The 25,257-nt window shown below is 34.3% G+C and overlaps 1 protein-coding gene across 1 annotated transcript; it reads right to left on the reverse strand.

The window, feature by feature from the left end:
- On the reverse strand, positions 1-25,257 carry LOC113228420. The gene is made up of 15 exons (XM_026461723.1): positions 25,113-25,257; positions 24,074-24,119; positions 12,986-13,107; positions 12,133-12,859; positions 11,814-12,019; positions 10,783-10,968; positions 10,404-10,542; positions 9,083-9,262; positions 8,684-8,761; positions 4,256-4,908; positions 4,007-4,177; positions 2,839-3,049; positions 2,340-2,554; positions 1,843-2,025; positions 1-1,384 (listed from the first exon to the last, which is right to left on the reverse strand). Exons 2-15 carry the CDS (start codon positions 24,096-24,098, stop codon positions 1,100-1,102), a joined length of 3,381 nt encoding a protein of 1,126 aa, XP_026317508.1. The 5' UTR covers positions 24,099-24,119; positions 25,113-25,257; the 3' UTR covers positions 1-1,099.

Consider the following 25,257-nt stretch of genomic DNA (forward strand, 5'->3'; position numbering starts at 1 on the left):
AGATATATCATGTTAAGCAAAGAAACTCTCAGACCGTGAACACTCGTGATGATGTATTTCACGTTCTACGTAATGAACGGACTTGGCCCAGTTAGGCCTAACACGGTTAACGCCTATGGTGCTTTCGGAATGCCCGACGACGGCAATAAACATTCTGGTCTGTACTCTCTGTCAATAAGCTACTTCAATTTGTTTATTAAGTTTACGACAAACAATCAAACGCTCATAATTCGAAATATGACAACAGCTCGCGAAAAAAAAAATTTTGGAAAGGTGATTAATGTAGTAATGTTTGCGTTACTAATGTCACTCAACGGTGCTTAACGTTGAACAAAAACTTTTATTTCTTTTCATTTAATTTTTGGCAAGAGAAAACTGGCAATCTCTGCTATGCTTGGAGTAACCGTCTGTACCATGGGGCTCAGCATTTACGGAAACAACAATTTAAAAGGCCCCATAAACTCTTATGACACTACCACATTCCCCAAACACACGAGGTAAAACACGGTAGTCCTGTTTTATGCCATGGCGATATTTATACAGGGTTCGGGATACCATGGGTACTTCTTGGTGAAGTATTCCCATTACGGTAAGATCAAATATTATATTTAATATATTTTTAGTAAGTCAAAAGGATAGCAGTATTTCATATGAGCAAATATTTTTTTTTTAGGAGCCGTGCGTTTGCACAAGGATTTATCGCTGCTGGCTACTATGTCATCATGTTCATCGGTTCGAAGACATTCATAAACCTTCAGTCGGAAACCCAACTATGGGGGGCGTTCGCAGTATACGCCGTCTTTGGTTACATAGGTACAAACTGAATTTATAAGAAAATGAATCTTACTACAGCGGTAAAATTCGCACCTTTGCTGATGATCCATTCATTAACTTCTTCAAGATATTTAAGATGACATGATTTTATATTCCTTTATTCCAGTGACACTTAAGACTAAAAATAAGACATTTAGACTAGGTTGAAGATATCCGTACATTCCTTATTTATATGAGTATGAGTATTAATAAACCATTGTTAAGTTATCTTTTTGTCAATGAGATTCGTGTAGAAACGTGGAAATGAAATGAAACTAAAATTATATTACGCAGTGGGATTCTCAACTTTTGCCATAAACAGAGGCAATGTGGTTTTATTGTCCCACAGCACTGCTAAGAAAGGTCGGTTTGCATTGAAGCTTAAAACAGATTCATGGTCATAAGAAAGTGCGACCGCGGAGATAACAGTGGCCGCCGCTGCGATACCACCTTCTTCGTCAATAGACAACATGGCGGAATGGACAGCTGTTGACACTTGAGGAGAATTCGTCCTGTACAGTCCGACACCAGACAATTGAGATTGATAACTGAAGATATTTGTTATACCCATCTGAAACAGAAATATAAATATTGATTTTTTTAGATTATCAAATAACTTTCAAACGTGTTCTTTGCCTAATTTTCGTGGAAAACTTATTAGTTTTTTACGAAAAGATCCTCCAACACTTAAATTACAAAAATTGCCACGGAAATTTAGCAGTGAACACCAATCCGATAATGATTGACTTATAGATATTGATTTTTGCGTTCGTCATACTTTTTGATTCATAATGACTAAATTTATTTAATTACGCTCCGCTTTTGGCCTCTCTCAAAAAGAAGGATAATACAATAGATTTAAATTTAGACCATGTTTTGTATGGCTATAGCTATGTATAGAATAAGCAACATTAGATAATAAAAAAATACGTGGTACCTTTAACGCCCTTAAAATATGGGTTATTTACTTATTTATTAACCACAAACCATTTACTTAAATAAATTGAATAGTCAACGTCGTTCACGTACCTTTCTGAAAACTGGATCAAGGTCTATATCTGCTCTTGCCGTGAATTTCGGTAGTCGAACATCGACATCCCTTGGACTGAACGTATTATATTGTATCAGTCTTTCGTCCGTCAATTTTGAGATCAAGTCGTCCAAAGTGCTCATAGTTGATGGTAAAATAATCATTAATGAATATTGTTCTTTCTAAAAATAAATATTCAACTGAATTATTATATTTTGAAGTTTATATGTGAGAATAAGACAATGTTTAGATTATACAGGTAAGGACGTTTCCGTTGACTGCCCTAAAATACTATGTATGATATGTCTCGGCGCCTATTTTGCGTGTGACACTAACTAATATCATTATTATATCTGTTATTGAGGAACTTTAATTATTGTACTTTTACATAATTCTCCCAACTCCTAAAATCAAATAACAGCAAGAGTTGCCCTAAAAATTAAAACCAATGTCTCTTGTGATTTAAATAACGGCTTGGTAAAGAAAGATTACATACCTCAAAAGGCAAAATAAGAACTTGAGTGCCAAGTTCAGTATCATAACCAGTCTTCAATGCTCGTTTCGTATGCATAAACGGCACTGGCCTTACAGAACCATCGCTGTATCGGAATTCACGAGGTAACGTGGCTTCTGACCTGAATTTCACCGCCCATAAACCTTTGAAGTAGACTGCGTTGACCAACACCACTTGAGTGTATTCACCTACTGTCCCTGCAATTAATGAAGAATAATAACAGTCAGAAGATCATACTTCTAAGCCAAGGAAGAGTACAGAGTATACGTATATGTAATTCAAGTACACAACTAAGTACTATCTCCGAAATCAAATAGATTCTTTCTCTCTAAGCAAAGTGGTCATCTGGCGAAGTTTCCGATAAACCCGATATCAGCAATCTAAAAGCCAACGAAGTGTGAAAATCACAGGTACGCCGTAATAATACAGGTAGTATTTAAAAGCTACTTGTTATCGTTTTTGTTATTAACAATAATAGTACCTTGTGCCAAAATCCTTTCAATCTTATTGTTGGTTTTTGTAGAAACCCAATAGTTGATCTTGTCTACAGCATCCGATCTGTAGAATTGCGTCGACGTAACTTCACTTCCAAATTGTTGCAGAGCTTTGGTTTTAAACATCTTGTTCAGGTCAAAAGCATCAGATATAAAAATACTGTTAGCCACTTTCAGAAGATTCCGTGACGTACGTTTCTGGAATTAAATAAAGCTTACTTTCACTTTATTGTATGCGAAGACTGTATAAAATGAGCCGTTTCTAAAAACGAGTTAAAATTCCTGTGGTAGCTATAAAATTTTGTTTAGTTCTTTTTGTATCTTAAACCTTGACGAAATCATTATAATGATCAAACATCAATATTTCTTGTATCAGATAATATTAATTGTATATATCAAATATATGTATAAAATAGGAACCTGTTTTTGGTTTTCGTAAGGCACTTTCCTTATAATATTAGATAAATATAGGAGGAACCAACCAGTTGACCTCGCGTTGATAGTGTGTGCTGTGCACAGAGAAGGTAATGAATGCTATAGTGATACAAACTTACTCTCTTCAAGCAATCATTTACATAGAAGTAGCATTATGTATTAGTCATATGGGCTCGTCAAACAAGTAAATTCGCATTACGTGGGCAACTAAACTTTTTATTATTATTATTGTTATTTCTGTTATATTTCGCACAGCGGCTACAGTAAGGAAAACCGTAAGAAAACTTCACGCGTGAGAAGACACTTTGTTTCTGGAGATTTAAGTTGTTATATATTAAAATTGTGTATCAATATTGTCGAGTAATGTTTACTGTTCTTATTTTTTAATAAGCCAGCTTAAAATTAAGAATTAAAGACCTAGAAAGAAAAATGAAGTACACGGTTCTGTTTGCAATCTTCAAAAAAAAAAAATTAACAATAAATTTTATAATCAAACATCGATTTGATACTTCTTCTTGTTTTTGTTTATTGGCGGTGCCCCTTTTAAGATTGATGTTCTAATTAGACCGCAATGACAATATTCTGATATAGACCATACAGACCATACAATTTCTTGGTTATATTTATTTTATATAACCACAGGACTTTGAGCATTCGATTGTCCATAAACAAAGTTCGCTTTGCGCCATACTTGTAACACTTAAAAACAACAAGTTTTACCTGAATGTCATCAAGAAATGTTTTAAACGCTCCTGCAGAATAGTCCGGAGTCATCTGTAAAGCTGTCGTGATTTGCTGTTGTGTTTCACCCAAAGCTCCTTGTTGCAGCAACGCCAATAGTGTGACAATTGAGAAAGGCGAGACTACCACGTTCGATGACGAAGGAATACTCTGCAAAAATAGGAAAGTGGTTTATTTTAGAAACATCTTAACTGTGTGATTTTAAAAGTGATTTCACTTTAGTCTTACCCTAAGAACATTCAATCCAAAATTAGCAACCGCTCTGGACACTGGAGCATTACCTTCAGGGGATGGTGTAGTTTGAAACTGTAAAGGAATTTGAAGATTTTGCCCAGAAATCGGACTAATTTGTTCCATGCTCTGAGAATTCTGCTGCTTGACCGGAATCTGACTGTTGGACGGCCTGATCGGTTGGACCTGCTGGTTGAAAACTTGTGATTGTCCTTTTTGCGACTGAAGTTGTGATTGCGCTTGAGGTAGTTTGTTCTGCGTTGGGGCTTGATTATGCAACATCATAGGTCCTATGGGTTTAAATGTGTCATCATTGTATCGGTCAATATTATAAAATGGGTCATTTAAAAACAAAGCTGGCTGATATTGTAGGTAAACGTGTTGTAAATCTGATCTAACATTATTAATGTTTTGTTTTACAGTTGTAGGATTTCCAGGGGTAGGTATAGTGTGGAGAAAGTTTTGATCTACTTGACTTTTAAACTCAACACTCTTTTGAACATCGACGTCTGATTTTTCCGTCGTTACTCGGTCGTTTGTTGGATTTCTCCAGTTATTTTCTGCGAAGTATATGTGATCTCGATTGTTTCTTAACGGTGTTGTCGTTTGCAGTTCAGCCCTTCTCGCTACGCTACTCAAAACTAGTATAACTGAAAGAATACAAAGTTCACAATAAAACATAAACTGTGTACCTACGACCAAGTGTTTTGTGTTTTATTTTGAGTTCTTTGTTACTTTTTGTATTATTCCTACTTTATCGGAATTTTTAGGTAAAATTACATTTTATATTTTTATTGAATTGTCAAAAAAATGTTCCTAGTAAACTATTTACACAAAACCAAGGGTTTTCACCAATTACGCAATATTTATTTCGACCAAATGTCCATCAAAATTATTAACGTCGCAGTTTTAGTGAGTAGGCAAGCAGGATATACAAATTATTTGAAAATAATCGTGTTTAACGATAATGGTAAGTAATTTATACGTAACAACAATGAACCAACTTACTAATTAACAGCTTCATATTGCCTCGAAAATTCAATAGTCAAGGTCAACAACAGGTCACTCCAATCGTTTACTTTGTCGTTTTGTTTCTTTAACCTCTAAAACATGTCAGATAATTCACAATTTACCGAGTACTTGCAAAGATGCGTGCGCGCACAAAGAAGACTTGGCACTGTACTTCCAACAAACACCGTCTCTCCGTAGTAAGCAACACTATTACCACTAGTCATTCTAACTTAACCTGAATCTACAACTTCTTAAAGTCTATTATTGAATAAAATGATAATTTAACAAAATTCCTTAGAAGTACACATAATCTGGTTTGGCGTTTTGGTTTTTCCATTGTAGCCGGTTTCCTCGATGCGTCTTCGGAGCGCACGTCGGATAATCGTCCTAAGTTTGCTTTACTTAGTTACAGATATTATACTAAATAAAACTTGGTCACGTTTTGATTGTAAAGCAGTGTAAACTTGTTATTAAAATCATCTTTATAAACCACACTTGTTATAATGTATATATGGACATTACACGCTACTTGATTTTTTTACATTGGTAATTAAATAATAATTTCCATATCTTGGATCGTAGCCGTGACGTCATGCGTGTTATTCGATAAATAGCCTTATGCAAAATAACAAACTGGAATGTCTAGTCATTTGTTTATATATTAAAGTCGCAATTAGCTTGATTTTTTAAATATCCTAAATTAAAATAATGAAATGTACTGCAACTAAACGTCACGCGTCATTATTTCTCAGTAGCAGTAGACCTCCTTAGGAAAGAGTTCGTCCAGGGAAGCCACCTTACCTGTTTCTGCCGCTAAGCAGTAATAAGAGCATTACTGCGTTCCGGTTTTGAAGGTTAATAAGAGTGCTGGTGAAATTACAGGCACATGGGACTTTTCTACTTATGTCTCAGGATGATGGGCGCAGAGGCAGTGCACCTCAGACCTTTGCAATTTAAAGCCCCGAGAGGCACTGCAACTGTTATGAACAGGCGTGTCGTTTACCATCAGGCGCACGACTTATTCGTACCATCACTTAGTACCATAAAAAAACATATTATTGCACGAAATCAAATAATTAATGTGTACTGACGACTGCACTTCAAGCTACACATTAACGGATTTGTTTCATTGCACTGGAGGCGATATTCAAACAAAAGTGTATAGATGTGCAACAGCACAAGTCAACAGACTTGTCGACCTGTTGACCATTGTCAAACAATGCACTTAGGCGAATATTTAATGGTTAAGTGAGTTTTACGTATTCAGTACATGTTATCTAAAACAGGTACTTTTTTATTAATAATCTCAGTACAAAGTGCTAAAAAACCGACCTCAAAAGTAGTTTATCCCTCGGTTTGCCACCCTTAGGGACCACTTCTGACAGACACTCTTTCCAAAAAAAAAGGATCATCAAAATCAGTTCATAAATGCCGACATAACATAATCGACGACGACGGTACGCGTTAGTCAGCAAAATGCCTATTCACTCTAGTGTTGTATATATACGTAGTAAATCACCTAATTTTATTCCTAGTAAAGATATCTCGAAGTACAAGTATTTTAATAATAAAGGTTGTGTTGAGGAAAGCGGAGCACGAGATTAGTGAAAAACCTTTGGTATCCGTCGTCTAAATCAAATACGTGCCTACATAAGAGGAAGTTATTGATATTAGACGTCTGAGTGGACTAAGAATAATTAAGACTAAACTAGCCAATGGGATTTCGTGTACAGTGAACAGCGCATAAAGCTACACACTTTTGTTAGAATATCGCCTCCAGTGTAATGGAACAAGATTTGTCAATGTGTAGTCTGTACATTAAATAATAGTCTACGGGATAAGAGAACGTATCAAGTTTGACTCTAAATATTTAAATTCAACTCTATATCATTTTTTGTATTTAATGTGCTCTTAAAAAGCTATAACGACAAAAGTACAGTTGTATGAGTTGTTATAACTTTTTAATATATTTTTTTTAGTTTTCTGGCATGTTTTCTTTGAATTCTATAGAAAATATTATAAATGTAAACTTGGGGCGTAATGAATTTAACAGGAAACTAACAAACCTCGACCTTGGACTTTAGCTTCTAAATCACGTCAAATGAATGTCATTGAGTTCGATTACTTAATATTCAATATAATTTTGATCAATTATATAATATGAAGCGCTCTCACAGAATTCTCCTTTCAAAATCAAGTTTTCTAAATAAATACGTCATCTAAGTTTCTAAATCAATTAAAACAAACGGAATGAATTAATTTTATTGCAATGTGTTGTAAAGCTACTAAGGAACGAACCGCGACGGTTATATCGCTCATGAACCAAATATAATATAAATAATTGTTAAATAAAAAGTTTTGGCATAATATTGTAATTAAGCCTTTCGGTAAATCATTATGATATTTTTATATCTTATAGCATTTGCCCTGTTAATTTCGTTAATCAAATCATCATCATCATCATTAAAAAATTATGTCATAAAATATAGCTTTTTTGGAAATGGTCTTAAATTAATTGTAATGTTTTATTAAAGGTAAATTTTCTGAAATTGTGTATTTAAGTTAGGTAGGTATTGTATTTTCGATTATTTATGGTCTGACAGATTTTTTTTTTGTTTTTTGGAAATGAAATCAAAAGCGTGTTTATTCAAATAATAATTTATTAAATTAACCTTAAACATATCACATCATCATAACTCAAAAAATAAATATAACTTACAAAATTAACTTAAAAACTAAACTGTGTACTTTTTCATTATCAAATGCTTCTGGTTTTTGTTGACAACTTTACACTTACGTATGTTGTACCCTAAATTAAATATTGAAGCTCTTATTAATAAAATCTTCCTTTATTATGTTATTTAAGCGTCAGCTTAGCTGCACGCAGTCAAAAGGGCTAAAAAAATTACTGATTCCCCATTCATAAACTCCGCGAAACAACTGCTCAATTAAGTTTTGTTTAGGCATCCCTCATTTAGCAACGTTGACAGAATTCGACTTTAGTTTGAGACAGGGACCAAATTATGGAATTCTTTGCATGAAAAGTCTACTATAGTTGGACTGCGTTGATACCTGGATGACGTGTAATACTGATTGACACCAGCTTGCTTAAACATTTATTACTAATTACTGGTTGTAAATGTATGTAATGTACTGCTAATGTAAAGTAGAGCCATTTTAACGCCGCGTGCTTAAGACTTACATACATTTTTACAAACTTAATATTCAGTGCAGGTTTCTCTGATAGTCCAGGATAAATAGGTATAGTTAAAGGTCGGTAGGAATGGATACTTTTCATCGATTATCGTGTTTGGCGACAATGTCTTTACAAAGCACGATAAGTTGAGCATTAAAAAAAAGCAAAAAGATGTCACTGGGAAAACTGCCGTAAAAGTTGCGATTTCCTTTTCAAACCTTTGAAAGTCTCGGCGTTGCCCTCACGAGTCTGGAATCTTTTATTAAACTTGTAAAGTTTTATCTCATCTTGTTTAACTGTATACAAGATGTCAAAATAGTTTTAATTTGCAGATAAACCGCCGATTTAATGAACTAACGGTAAGCGTTTGGTTCTGCGGATTTCTTTAAACCATTGTTTACTTTTTAAATCTCATTTTTTTTAATAAGAGCCTTACATTTCACAGCAAACTATTTTTGAATTTTCAAATAGACTTCTGTGTAACAAAGTCGTTAAATAAATTTCAAAATTATAATTGGAGATTATGAATTACAGTCAATTGCATAAAAATGATGATATTGAAATAAAATTTTATAATTGGTTATCCAATTGGATAAAAAAAAGGAAGAATGAATTTTAAATTTCAAATGGGGTGGGTTGCTGTGGGTCAACAACTTTCCCGGCGACGACGACCAAATTGTCCAATCGATCAACAATGAAGAACAGGAAGGGATGTTCCACACAGAACTTACGAGGAACCTCGACACTGGACAACGGTAGATTCTTGAGCTCTTCTTTTTCTTTCACTGGATCGGCAGCTGAAAAAAAATTAAGCCGAGTGTATTTAAGTGTACACAATAAAAAGCATGTGTAAAAAATATACCAGGAGTGAATCCAGTGTAGAATCAGTTTCTGTACAGTGGAACGCTGATGTGATATAAAGGGTGCGGTTTGTAATATATAACAACAAATGACATATTTTTAGTCGATATAACGCTCAACAGATATAATTAATTTATGGTATACAGACATTTGACATATTCTTGCATGATGTAAAGATCATTGGGTATAATAGACGATTGATATAACAAATTTCAATCTAATATACCGATGTCATAATGTTCAATTTATATAAACACTTCAGATATAACATTCACTGAGTACAATCTATTATTAATATAATTCCGGTGATGTTCAGGTGCAATGGTAAATGAACCGAATTTGTTTGCATTTGCTAGTTGGTACGACCTCCTCCTGTGGGTTTAGGTTAGGTTAGTATATGATAAAGCTGCACGAGCCGAAAGAGCGCAGCGAGCGTGCCGCGGCAGCGGCCGGCGAGTGCCAGAACAGAATTTGTTTGCATTTGCTAGTTAGTTCGACCTCCTCCTGTGAGTTTAGGTTAGGTTAGTATATGCAATTACATATTCTATTTAAAGTTTTCATAAATATATCTTTTAATACAAAAAGCACTTAAAGCAATACAAAAACAAACTGTATTTTGCGATTGTATATTTAATTAAATAAAAAAATTCTTATCAATATAATAAAGGGTGCTTCAACTATTCCTAAAACGAAATATTGTGTTATATTATTTAATACATTATACTGGTATTTCTTATACCATTTGTTCTTTATGTCACTTCATCATTATATCTAATGTTTGTTATACTGAAGGTTCATTATACACATTGAAATTATGCCTTTTTTTGTTATATCTTTTGTTGTATATACACATCCTTATAAATTATATCAAAGGTTGTTATACAAAGTAAAAACAGATTATTTATTGTTATAACTTCCATTACACACCCGCGATATAAAATTTAAAAAAGACAGCATATAGATAGTATTCTCAATTTCCCAAATTAAATGTTCGTATAATAATGCCATAAGAATATTTTTTGCAATACGCTTGTATGATCACGAATATTGGGGCCATAATTATATATTCATACACACCACTTAATTGTGAAGCGGAGGAGTCAGCGTTGTCAACGCGCACGGCAACGTGCTGTACCAACTCCTGCACGAACAGACCTTCGACCGTAGAGACCCCCGACAACTCTGCCTCGCGGCCAAAGATGTTACTCACGCCAAACTGTGTAAACGGTATCAAAATAACATTTTAACTTGATAATTCCAGCTCTTGTTTTATAGTTTATGATACTGACATCTTGTACTGATTACGAAGCAATCAACTTATTTGTTCATATGTAGTGTATAGTCCAAAGAAACTTGGTTACTGGAAACGCTAACTATAAATACTCAACAATGTCCACTCAACAAAATGTTATGGTAATATTAAAGGTTATTTTAAAGCAAAAAAGTTTGTTTTTACCTTAGCCAAAGCAGCAACTGGCTTTGTGGTAGTTTCGACGTAGAAAGTAGGCAAGGAAATAAATAGTTCTTCTTCTTGCAAGTTGTCTTGGATTTCGGAAAGCGGAGCCACTGACAAATCTGCAGTGAGACGGGTGAGACCGTCACGGGATCCAGGCACTACCAATAGAAGTGCATATCGTCCACCCTGTTAGCAACAACGAATTTCGCTGATATTAGGATCATCTTTGATAGTCTATCTAACAAGTGAGTTTTGGAAGTCAGCTATAGGTATATAAGTTATTTTAAGACATGGAATTTAAGAATCGAATTTGTTTTAATTTTGCAGACACATTCTGCACATGAAAATAAAGGGTTTCGCGAAAATTTCATTCTATTTTATGGTATATTTAAAATTTTTGTTTGATCATTATTAATTCATTAGTCAATTTAATTAGCACTTTTCAACACAACTTAAAAAATCGGAATTTAATTTTTTTCACTTCAATTTTAAATAAAAAGTGAAAATTTCGAAATAGAATTCAAACAAACTTTACATTTCGCATACACGCAGTTCACGTTTACAGGGACTAGGTTAGTCGAGATGTTAATAATAGGTACCACAAAAAAAATAAAAATATGAAATGAAACAGTTCTAGTCAATTGTGATTAGTAGAATAAAAGATGTTGGTCGACCTCTCAAGAAGAAATGCTTGTCCTGACAAGCACCTAAGAGACGCGAATTATTTCGCACCTGATTAAAGACTACCTTTTAATACATACAATCTTCAGTATTGCTAACATCTTTGGTGTCATAATCTAAAAAAACTAGTCTCAGCCTTTTGGTATTTTTCAATCTCTATTTCTACTTTCTATATCATAAATTTATTTGCATTCCAACATATAGTATACTATTACGGTCACATCTAATTTTATGTTTTATGACTGTGCCAAATTACTGGTCTCGTTTTAAATAACTGTTTCAAAGTATTTGGTTTCTGGTGGCTTTCTCTTTAAAGAGTGATAAATAAGATGTAGACGTTTTCTGCTTACGTCATAAGGCAATTCAATAGCAGTGCTGTCCAATCCAGGCAAAGATCCGGTCTTGAAAACGCCCTTAGTCTTCATCATTGGCACCTGCTTCTTCTCTGTGTTAGATTTGTAGAACGTTCCAGGTTCGACCACGTCGAAAGGCTGCTTCCAGGACCCACGGAAATACATACCATTGAAGATTATCATTAGAGAATTGGAGGCAGATGCTGTGGAGAAAATAAAAAAAATTACAATATGATTGATTGGCTTAGAATGTACTGCAAATAATACTACTTTATTTATATAGAAACGCGTCGTCAATCAAATTCAATTTACTTACCCTTGTTATTAGATTTCTTGCCAACGCTGTTCACAGAGATACTGGATGAAATGTCGTTCTTGTCCTTCAACACCTTTAGACTCCTTGCGTGGTTTCTTGCTTCAACAGCAACCATTGTCTCCTCTTCTTCACCAGAATCGTCTTTTTTTGGGTAAGTTTTTACTAGCTTTATCTTCTCCTTTATGTTCTTTGCAGGTTTGTAGTCGCTGGAGGAAATATCTACTTTTTCTGGTTTATCTTCTACAGCAAAAGAGATCAACTTCTCATCGGTTTCTTTTGGCGGCATCAACTCAAGTATCTCCTCATTTTTATTATGCGTCTTCTTTTCTGGCACGTCGGCATTAAATTCTGTCTTCTCACTAGTGTCATCATCATCATCATCATCAATCTTAATGTGCTGCTCAGGACTGTACTTCTCTACAGACCTCACTTCAGTCAAATAGTAATCTTCTAGAATTTTCTTGTAGTCATCATTGATTGTATAGTTTTTGTAAATATAGAAATAGTTCTTTAATTCTGGTTGGTTATATTTGTATTCGTGTGTGTTCTTTAGTTTTTCCATAATGAAACGGAACGTTTTGCGTGTGAGATTGGGGTCTTTAGGCAAGTGCAGAGCTGTGACGAGCTGTTCTCGTGTCTCACCACGGGCCCCCTCAGCAAGTATTGCTAAAATAGCTGAGTAGCCGAGAGGTGAGAATGCAATATTTCTATTATCGTCGATGTAGCCCTGGAAAATGCAAATATTACTGTAATTCTATTAATACCAGCAACTCGGTAAGAAAAGGCCAAAAATTGTTTAAATCTCGAATTGACGTTGCTTCAAATGGTAGTAATTTCATTAAATCATCCATACCTGGAATATGGCAGTAGATAGTTCATTGGTGGCCTCCCCGACGAAACTCGTGACCCTGGGCTGATAGGCGCGACCGCGGCGCACCCACCGCGCGCTGCCCAGAGCCACCGCTAACAATAGCACTGCAGTTACAAACAATACACTTTCATACCAACAGACATGACAGGTACCAGAAATAAAAGAAAAATATTATATGAAACACAGTCCCTGGCATAGACATTCGTTTTACCCAGAATAAAAGGAATTGGCAGACCTCGCAAGAAGAAATACTTGTTCCGACAAGCATTTTAAAGAAACCAATTATAGTGCGCACTTCATTGAAGATTCTCTCATATAATGAACTTTTTGTATTTTTAGTCAATATGAACGGTCTATATTAAAAAACAAAAAAGTTGCGAAAATAGAACCAAATACATAGTTACGAAAACGTCATTCTTCATTTGTCATTTACAGCGTCAGATTGAAATTTCAAGTTTCTGCTCTAGGGGCTAGAGCCAGGTAGGCTCTCATCCAGAAGGCTCGGGTTCGGTTCCCGGTATCGGAAAGAACAAAGTGGACTATATTTTTATTTTTAATGTTACCTACATAATATAGTCTACACTACTGTTAACATCTCAGATGTTGCAATGTTAAGAAAATTAGGCAAGAAGTCCTTGCCGAGATTGTCAAATAGGTATGTCATTATCAAACAAACTAGTTGTATTTTGAATTGCAAATAAGTTAAAAATGTTGTTAGTTTAGCTTCGTGCTATTTTCCCCATTCAAGATGTTAATCCTTATAAGATATAATCTTATAACTGTTCTGTGATAAAGACTGGTTCTTGCGAAGTCAGCAGGAAGTAGGTCGCGACTCGCGTTCAAGTAGCGGTACCGATGCACTTAATATCATACTACCTAACTGTGAACGAAGGATGTGAGCAATGTTAGGGTCAAGAAGCAAACAACACGTGGGATTAGATATCTCAGTTCAAACGTAACCTAATTCAGTTAAAATGGAGACACAAACATATTTGTCATAGCTCAGTCCCATTCACAAACATTCAGGCGCACGACATGTTCGTCAAATAACTTAGTACCATAAATAAATAAATAAATAAGATGAAATTAACTTTCAGTTCTGTCTGGCAGTACGATAAAAATCATTTCTGTTCGCGGCTGTCTATGATGTTACGACAACGCGACTTTTTATTCATACGAGCGCCAGCTTTTTTTTTACTTTTTTTTAAATAAAATATAAGTGCACATTTGACCTCCATCTCACCTGATGGAAAGTGACGAAGGATGCAAGCTTTCGTGTATTTTAGATTTATTTTGGCATGCGTAGAATAATATTTGTCTCATTTTAGTAGTAATTCAAAATTGTATGATTGAAGCCAATATTTACACACAGTAGGTGCTTATATACATATAGGTATATTCAATGCTTAGGGAACCATAAAACCACTGGATGCGTTGCCGAAAATTATTTAATCTACATACATCACACGTTAAAATCAATGACGTCATTAAAGGAAACGTCAATGAAGGAAACGTTAACTTTCAGAAAATGGCGTTTAAAGTTTATGAAAATAAAGTTTGAAACAGCGAGATTTTCATTTAGAGACCGAATTGTTTTGGAACGTGTGCCATAATATGGCATATTATGCAGTTAGACCGCAAAAACAATGTCATCCATGAAGAGAACTACATATATTTATTTGAAATCAATAAGTCATTAACGCTGTACCGTACCTAGTATTGTACTTTATTGCATGCTTAGAAACGATGCCTGTTTGTTGTTCAACTAACGGAAACGTTGTTAGGAAGTCATTGGAGCGTAATTGCATAGGCCATGGTGATTTCAATAATTGCCATCTATAGAATAAGTTTGCCTGGTGTGTAATTATATATTACGCATGCAAATTCAATTTCGATTTGAGTGAGAAAACACTATTACCCATTGTATTATATGGTACTACGCACTCAAAATATTTAAAAAATATTTGCTTTGATTTCTTGTTTTTTTTTTGCATTTTGGTCGCGAAAATGAGTTCTAGTGAAAAGAACGATAAAGAAAATACAGTAATGGATACACATTCAACCACATTATCATCAGAAGTTCAGCAGACTACAACAGAACTAATGTGCCTGGGAAAACAATGACCTTTTCGTTTAGCTATTGTCCTAACCTGTCAAATATTACTTTTAATATTGTTTTTTTTCATTATGTTCTGTATTATATAACTTGTTCTCTTTAGTCTTTTATTATTTCCTCACATTGTTGGAAAAGAGCACTATATAAGTCTCGGTGGGAACGGGGACAGCTTGTTTCGTATCTTATAACTCGTACACGTCCAGCAATCCCTTACCATTATACACCCTCATATTGTAAAATTAACCTTCGTAGGTTTCTAGTACAGCATTTCTATTAATAGAATTGTTTGGACAACAAGAGGTTATAGCCAACTTTTTTCTGTAGACGATACAACGTTATTGCGAAATATAGAAAATATCAACGCCACTTGTGCCGTATTTTTTCTATGAGAAATGGTGCCATGTTCGACGTTGCATGCGTGGCAATGTGAGCACAAGCGGGCGCATCTTGTAACAAACAACTGTACGCGCTGAGGATGACACAGTTGGAGGCTCTTAGCGAAGTGGTCGAATTGTAGACGTAGGTCATGGACGACTTCCCACGATCCGACATTATATTATAGAACTCTATGGCTACATATTTTTGAGACAACCTGTATATTAATGACTTGTTCGCAAACGACTATACTGTTGTTTTTAATAGTGTAATGAAATTATCAATAGCTTACCATTTATATTTAATTTTTTAAAACTGAATAATCATAAAATAATTATTAATAACATCAAAATATTGAGTTTTAAACAAAGATAACTATGTAAAATTAAGTTACAAAATTCACAATGAAGATAACTGAATGTCATGAAAATCTCAAATTGATCATGTTTCTTCCACATTAAATTAACGTCTTACTCTATATTTAAGCCGAACAAAATTGTTGAAAGTGAAGTTGTTCTACAGGCTTACCACATCTACGTGGCTTCTACTTTGAAACGTAGTAGTTTACTAGTTAGTTATTACTAGTTTGGGGTAATGCTTCAGATGTTGATTTCGTGTTAAGTGTTCAAAAATAAATGTGTGAGTGCTAGCTGTAATTTGATGCGGACAGTCAGCTGCAAACCACTTTATGGAACTTCATTTGCTAACAATATCGGGGCTATATGAGCATATTTAAAAATGTTCAATTTTCATGAGAAGAAACCCAGAAACAGATTCGTGACGTTTTACTGAATAAACTAGTCCTATGTGTTTCCATATATAAAAATTATACAATGATAACTTTTGTAATAACTTAATCTTGCCCATGACTAGAGTTAACTATGCCAAGAGATCGATGTTTTGAGAGTGTACAAATCTTTAACAGACTGCTCTCAAATATAAAGTGTAGCATATTATTCACTGAAATAAAGATTTATAATTTGTGTAATAATAATAACTATTAACCTAATAATGTAAATTTGTAAACAGTTAAACTCTCAACTCGTGTTTGTATTTTTCTTTCATATATATATATATATATATATATATATATATATGCCAATTATGGTAGAATAAGCCGTCCGCCAAATAAATTGATTGATTGAAGGAGACCAGATAATTAGTGTGATCGACCGGTACTTAAGTTATTGTTGATTATCGGTGCAGGCGCGCAAGTGTAGGCGGCAGAATGAAGTAAAGCACGCACTACGGTGAATGCACTTCGCTGACCCTCTGCTATTGTACTCTCGCCACACGGACCTAGGCGCGATAGCAGATAAACTCTCCAACAAATACTTAATATCTATTTAAACCTATTTTTCGAAGAGGTAACGTCTTGTTTGTTTGAAAAAGTTCAAAACCTACCGAGTATTTTTATTTCAGTGCTAACGTATTCAAATATAGCTGCAGAGGTCGTAAACCAGTGAGAGAACTGTTGCTTCTCAATTTGAGGAGGGGCGGCGGTTCGAATCCCTGTAACGGCGCGTACAACAGCACATCAAACTGTACATTGACGTATCTTGTTCCGTTGCACTGGAGGCGATTTTCGAACAAAAATGTGTAGTCTGATGTGCTGTTGTCGGTACAGTTGTTAATCGACGTCATTATAATTTCAATCGAAAGACGCCCTGAACGACTAGATACAGGTCTTTTTTTGTGAATGTTTACTATCAACATATCTTGCTAACAGTGAAAGAAAAATAATTACTAAAATCTGTACGCTGAAAAAGGTTCACAACGCTTGGAAAACGTATGACGTGTCCAATTATCCTAACTGTGCCAAAACCTTCTCCTTACAGGAGGCCAGTGCCCAGGATTAAAACGTATTGATTGTGACTGAGCTATATTTATTGCATTTCGATACTTGGTTCAAGTTAAACGTCAAGAATCTACACGGATTTGATTTGCAGTGGAGAAAGTGACCTTCCTATATACATATAGTGATTGCTTACTACGTGTGTTTGTTACTATTTAGCAGTGTGTAGGAAATAAACAGGGAAAGATCTACCTATTCTGCCGTCGTTACGAAAAAAGTCACAACTATGCGTACTTTATACAGCAGTTGTGCCTTTTTTCGTTCGGAGGGCAGATTACCTACCGCCGACATTTAGATCAATACTTTTCTGACAATGAAAATCTATCAACAATATACTTAATTTTGGTTACAAATTGCATGCATCACATCTGCAATGTACTAGTAGATAAATATTTTTAAGATATAAGTTGCACATCTGTTGGAGTGTCACGTGTAGGAAAGCGTACCGTGCCAGAAAAAGTACCTATTATACACAAATTAAATTTGAAGAATATAGATAAAGTGACACAATATCTAATACTATGAAAATAATAACAGTATCTAATCTCTTACAGTATCTTTTTTTTCTGTATTTAATTTTAAATACTTGTATAATAAATTAATGTATAATAATTTAAAATTAAATACACAAAAAAAAGATAATATAAAACACATTTTCATTGACATTTTCCTACGAGTATATCTATAACAATAACAGCTTATTTTTCAGGACTAAGATGTCTCGTTTTAGCATGAAGATAACTTCATGTTCATGTTTGATGTACTAATTTTATGACAGCCCAGTTAGATTCGTACAAGAATAAATATTACTAGTTTCAAAAATTATTCTAAAACACACTCAAAATATCCCGTCCTTTCTATGGGGTCACTTTATTTCACTTTTTAAAAGGACATGGTCTGCCAATTTGGAATTGATGATAATTGCCAGAGCGAAGTTATAAAAACAAAACTATAAATAACATATTGTGCTGTCAGTACTCACTCTCTAAACAAGTTAACGCTTACCGACTGTGAAAGCATTTACCGACTACTCTCGCTACAATATTGTTAATTCCACAGACAATACATGGGTGTATTGTCGGTGGAATCAACAATATTGCAATTCTACTACAGTACACAATACATTATTAACTAGACACAGATTGGGCGGCACGAAATCCTTCTGATAAGACAAAACTAATGTAGCAGGGCTGCTTGCTGCACTCGCGTTGTACAGCGTGGGCCCCATGTTACTTTATTATTATCTGGTCGCACGCGGCATTATTATATGTAGAATTAAATGTAATCTGCGTCAAATGTCAATTTTTTTTATTTGTAAATGTATCGTTATTCGCATTTCATTTCTATTTCATGACACTCTCACAGTAGAGATACTAATCCGCGACGCTTATATAAAAATATTTATATGCAAGTACTGCATTTAACGAAGGTTATTTCAATATATAGGGGTACTTCCACAGTTGTCCCATTTAATTTTGAAGAAAATCATCCACCTCTAAGGGTGGTTGTTTACGCGTGAAGATTCATTTTTATAAATAGCGCCTAAACTTTAATTTAAGAGCAATTATTTTAATGGTTGATTTAGCTATTTCTCCAATTCATGGCGTGTTTCTCTCAATATACTTTGAGTAGTGAGAACCGATTTATATTATCTCCAGTGTCAAGTCCTGTATAGTATAAAATAATTGCTCCTTATAATAAAATTTAGGCGCTATTTATAAAAATGAATCTTCATGCTCACGCACGCCACCCTTAGAAGTGGATGATTTTCTTCAAAATTAAATGGGACCAGTAAGGAGGTACCCTCTTTCCAACTCAAAAAGAGTCATGAGAATCGGTTGACAAATGCCGGAGTTATCGCGTAACATATATACAAAAAAAACATAATCAAATTGAGAACCTCCTCCTAATTTGAAGTCAGTTAAAAAATTAAAATTATACTGTAACAAGATCATTGGTGACAACCCTTTTTTTTTTTTTTTTTTTTTTTTTTTCATTGGTGACAACCCTACGGTGCGAGAGGTGTAGGCATTGACGCGCCGAAACAAACAGACTTACACTGTTCGCAACGGCGCACAGAGGGCCCAAATTGATAATTTTTACATAGGAATAACTTGTGGATATGATAGATAGTAACATTCCTAACAATTTTTATTCTTGTATAATTTTTTGAAATGTTGATAGTTTGGGAGAAAAAATATTTTTTTATTTGTATGAATAAATATACATTTTATTTTTTATCACAAAATATACGAAAATGTAATGTGCGTGGATTACTTACAGAATAGTTCCAATCATTTTATATGTAGAAAAAAAAATCCGTCTGCATGTACTTGCGGCTTTGTAAGTAAAGGTGCGGCAAAATTGCTAACTTTTTTATGTACATTTTTAACAAAATGCGTGAGCTACGACTAAAGAAAAATTAATTTTAGTGTAATTTAGAGAATGTTATAACAATAACACGAAAGTTAAGTAGAAACTAGTATATTGTGTTAGAAAATAAATAACAAATCTACAATTTTGCCACCTTTTTACTCGTAAAGCCACATACCTGTAGATGATTTTTTTTTTTCTTAATAGAGAACGATTGGACAAATACTGTAAAAAAAGCGCACACGTTACATTTTCCTACATTTCGAGATAAAAAGTAAAATGTTTATTTCTCCAAACAAAAAAAAACTAAAAATTGTTTTTTCTGAAACAATCAGCTTTTCAAGAAATTACATAAGAATAAAATTATTCCTACGTCCAAGAATGATCAATTTGGGCCCACTGTGCGGCGGCGGCGCGTTCGGTAGTAGCTACCAGAACATGTTATTACTACGGGGAGCTATACGCAAAATGCCGAAATTCCCAATTTAAAGTATAATTTCACTTGCTTAAATAATATATCGCAATATCATAAATTGCAACTATTACCCTTGTGCAATACTGAGCCACAACTTATTTGAAATATAAGTGGTGTTGCTGTTAACCATCTGATTACGTATTAAACATAGTAACATATACAATATATTTTCAGCTTTTGTCCCATATCATAAATAAGTTCCTCTCACTGTTATCGAAAGTCAAAACTGTTCTTTCAAAATGAAGTTTAGTATTGAACGGGGAGAGAGTGACACCACACTACATGGTGTCCATGTTCATAAGGAGAATCACTCCCTATAGCATCGTAAATTTAAAAATATCATTGGGTTTCTAGAACTTCACATAATTTGCAAAAAGTGTTTAGTTTGACGGGTTCAATGCTCAAATAACGCTTATGGTTCGTAAAATTACTGAAATTACAAATGTACTTAATTATCTCCTTTTCTGGAATACCTCAGAAGTGCACATTTGCGACTCGCCCCGAGAACCATAAAGTATGTTTAAGCATGTAGTTTTACTGGAAAATCTGAATAGCCCGTTAACATTTGTATGGCAGTGTGCGGACCACAACTCAAAGAATGTACATATATCTATGTAAAATATCTTCATGTTTCTGCTTCATTTAAGATTGAACCAAAAGTACACTTAATTTCATTAAGACGAAATGTTAAGTGCGCTTGAACTTAGTATACAATGGCAGATCTTTCAGTCTCTAATAATAAACCCCAAATAAAACAAAATAGGTACATCCAATGTATACGCTGAACAAATCCCCAGAAAAATAAAATTTATATCCAGCCTTTGCTGTACTATAAATGTGTTTTAAGGCAAAATTGCAATTATTTGTTACATAAAACACACTGTGGGGCACATTCAACACTTTTCATTGTCATTAAGATCACGTATAGGATGCATATCCTCGCTACTGACGTTTGTAAACAACTTGGCAATTCAAATTAACCCGGCACAATCTGCGAAGGTTTTTTTTCTCGGATTCATGTTATATTTAGATTTTTGTCATAACTTCTTGACGTCTGTAGCAAAATATAGCACGCAATATTTTTAGTAGGTAAATTATTTGTATTATTAATGCAAAGATCGAACACTCAGAAAAAAATCCTTCGATCCGGCCGGCTTCGACCCGACGTCGTCTAGCATACCGTGCCAGACACTATACCAACTAAGCCACGGAACGAACAAGCGGACCTCACGAATTTTTCTATGTGCTTTGTATTTGTTTTTTCAACGACTTTTTAGCCGATCTATGTATTAATAATTATAACAAACTAGTGGAGTAATTTCACATAAAAATAATTGAATATCAATTCAACATAAATTTAAATTATTTGTAATTATTATGTTTATATTTTATTAATATAAAAAAAATGGTGCCTTCACATGACATTTTATTTATTCGATCGAGGAAATTTAAAAACGTAAAACGCAAGCAACATCCACAACCTCTCCACAACCAAACCATCAACCAATTCCAATTAATAAGGTTTTCGTCCTTATAAATTGAAAAGGAGAGATATCAATTAACTTACTAGATAGACACTAATGGTTTTAATTGTATTACGTACCTACCGGAACGTTTCAACCTTACAATTATTATTAATTGCATGGATCTCATTTACATACATCCGGTTGTTTTTATGCTAAATGAAAATAATAGTTGCAATAACCCTGGATTATTATTATGGAAAATTGTCATAGTAAAATTACTTTAATAATTTTATTGCAGTAATATAGGATTTTTTTTTGTTCGCACTAAATGTACCCTTAGTCAAGGGGCTTATTCCGGACATTAATTATTTTCTTCTATATTATAATTATTTTCTTCTATGTTAGTTTACATCGTTTAAAAATTATATTACCTCTGCGACTTATGTATGTGGGAAATCCCCTGGTTTACCACCCTTAGAGGTGAAATATTTTCTTCAAATTTAAATGTAACCGCTATTGAGGTGCTCTCTTTCCAACAAAAAGAATCATCAAAATCTGTTCAGAAATTAACATATATTTAGTTATCGCGTAACATACATACATACAAAAAATATATATACAGTCGAATTGGGAACCTCCTTTTCTTTGAAGTCCGTTTAAAATCATATTAAAGTACCGAATAAGCGTCTTGTGCTTGTGTGGTGTCAAAAACTCAGTGCAGAAATATCGCATTTTTGCTACTTTGTAATGTACGATTTAATTGTTGTTACCTCCACGTTGCGTCTGTATACCTAACTAAAATCCTTCAATCTTGAATGATGAGATCATGGGCGCACGTAAGACTCAGAAATAGCCATCAACCAGTTACTTCAAGTCATTCGGAGCCCACAAATGTTTTGCATGATTTTATATTCACCTTTTACGCAAACATCGCAGGGGGCCATGAACTTTGACGCATCCAGGAATTTGCTTCAAAATTTTCTGGTGTCGTTATGAAACATTTCAAAATAACTTTTGGTATAACATCTATATGACCAGACACAATATGAGTAGCACAAACTGACATAGACTGTACCTGTATACAGTATCTGTGTGCTGTTACTCTGTAGCCCGCACAGATATATCTCACAGCTGGACACAGAAAAGTTCTCCTCTGGTTTGGGCCACAGACTGTCACATTACACTGCCTCAAAGCGGTACGGATAGTTACGTTGTACTGACAACAGTAAGGATATAATTATACACAGTTATTATTTAAATACATTAAAAATTTCATTCGGAATAAGAAATAATACTTTGACAAATGAAAGTGTCCTGTACCGAACTATTAGACAGGATATAGCAACTCATCCGAAGAACAGAGTCGGATGTGATTACACAGCGAAAAGTGGATAAAAAATACATCCGTTAAATATGATGAAAGTACTTATTTACAAAGCGTGTGAAGCAAGGAACCACAATAAATCTCGACTTTCTCCTTGCACACTTGGAAACGGAACTTTCGAGAAATTGCGAGCATGTAAATTTATTACGTAAGTACTTACTAAGTGCATTATTTAGTCTCTCAGGCTTTAGAATGGTGATGTCGTCATGAATGGACGACAAAACTTTCTTCAGTGCCTATTGTTTAAATGTTAGCATTCCCACGAATTCCGTTTATTAGTTTTCAAATACAAACAACTCGAACGTTCTATGCTCTTGTCTCACACTCGGTATAACTGTGGAAACATTTCAATTGTACAAAATGCCGTACTAAACACTTGTATGGGACAAATAAATAACCGCACCGAGTACCTAAATTGAAATTTTTAGTTTTGAAACCTATTGAACATCGCTTTTGTGGTGGTAAGGGACATGATGTTCGCTGCGATCAAATGGACGATAACGGCGCGAACCAACTCGGTGGCAACAACTACTATTAACCGTGTTTTCAAAGTAATCAGTGGTCACACTCGCGAATGATTCGAAGCGTGCCGCGATTGCGTGATCTCCGCTTTGCAATTAAATATTCTTTACGCGAAACTCGCGTCATATTGCAAATAATTTCGAATTGACATAGCAAGATTTTTTTTTATAAAGTCAAGTGACGGGGCGAACAAGTCGTGTGTCAGCAAGTCGTTTAATGATACTTACAAGTACTTGTGTACTTTACATACTTTAATGCCACAGGATCCACCACCTACCAGCCTATAATGTCACATTGTTAACTTCAACCAGTTCAAAAAACGAAATTGCGTTGACACCATACTTAGTCGGTCATACGGTCCACACAAATGACAATTTCCTACTGAAGGGTATGTATCTAAAGATATCTGAAGCGCTTAGTTATTTAAATAATTCAAGTCGATTATGTTTTCACCAAAATTCTTTAAATGCAATAAACAACGTAAAATAGTATTTAGGTGCTTACCTAAGAAAGTTTGCCGCATTTTCATCACGTCTTTTGTGTGTGAGGGCTGAAAATTGAAAAGTGCAATCATTACAACTAATATATTATTTTAATCTAGTTTAGTATCGCTAGATGTGTGCTGTTTTAAGAACAAATTAGGTTTTAACGGCACTGTGCATGCCATTTTTAAAAAGAAGGTAGGAAGAAAGAAGAAAGGCAAACTATTAATCCTATTTCACAGTACTCACATCGTGTAATTACAAAACTCCTTGTAATATCTAACACAGGGTTTATTTTGTTCTGCACTCGTCGTCTTCTTCATCGAGCTCAGAAGTCCTACATAATATTTTAATTTTAAAAAATCGTATCCATCCACCTGCTACGTAGTATGTACTTATACATTGCATTGCACATTTTATAAGTTTTGGGAAAGAAAAATTTTATCTACTATGGGAATGACAAAATGAATTCGTTTTATTAATAATGGATCGGACTCGATTTCTTATGAAGAAAGTATTACCATTACAAAAAACCTAAATATGCAGTCGCCAGCTTCGTTGTCGCTAAAAATTCCTTAAATTTATTTTTGGTGTCGAAAACCGGTTAGGAAGGACACACATATTTACGATTTTTATATACCAAAATACTGATACCCTCTGATATTATTAAAATTCAATTAGGAATTTAAAGAAACATGTTTGTGTATGCTTAAAATCAATTAAAACAATAATAACAGTATTTTGCTGCGTAACTACGAAAGATAAAGATTATCGCAGACAGCTTCTTAACTTACTTCGGACAAGGAAATTTATTTATAATGTAACAATCTTAGAATAATAGTAACAATCATATAATCATCAAATAAATAGTATACCTAACAATCATACAATACATTGGAAAAATATAACGCAAGCTGCTTATGGTGTAAAATATACATCGACAATAAAAAGTAAACCTTATAAAGCTTAACCATAAACCAAGGCGAGTAACCCGTTAATGCTCACAATAAAGTCAGCTTGACCTACTTCACGCAGAGGTAAATGACCCGAAGAATACTTACTTACAATATGTGACTGACCACTTGCAAACGGAAAGGCGCACTAATTAAAAACCCAAACACAATTTTCGAAATTTAAAATGTCAAAAAGCGCGGGAAGAGCGGCTGCGCATGCGCCCTGCTCGATCGAGAGTGACGTGCGCGGAAG

This window comes from Hyposmocoma kahamanoa, unplaced genomic scaffold (genome assembly GCF_003589595.1).
Source record: "Hyposmocoma kahamanoa isolate Upper Pololo Valley unplaced genomic scaffold, ASM358959v1 100021, whole genome shotgun sequence".
NCBI classification, from domain to species: Eukaryota; Metazoa; Arthropoda; class Insecta; order Lepidoptera; family Cosmopterigidae; genus Hyposmocoma; species Hyposmocoma kahamanoa.

What these genes read in the sequence shown, in the direction of transcription:
- LOC113228420 (XM_026461723.1), bottom strand. Translation starts at nt 24,098, where the DNA reads ATGAAAATGCGGCAAACTTTCTTAG. An exon ending in CAGTTGCTGCTTTGGCTAAG is followed by an intron (nt 10,543 to 10,782) that starts GTAAAAACAAAC and finishes CCGTTTACACAG; the next exon opens with TTTGGCGTGAGTAACATCTT. An exon ending in TTCTTATTTTGCCTTTTGAG is followed by an intron (nt 2,026 to 2,339) that starts GTATGTAATCTT and finishes ATTTATTTTTAG; the next exon opens with AAAGAACAATATTCATTAAT.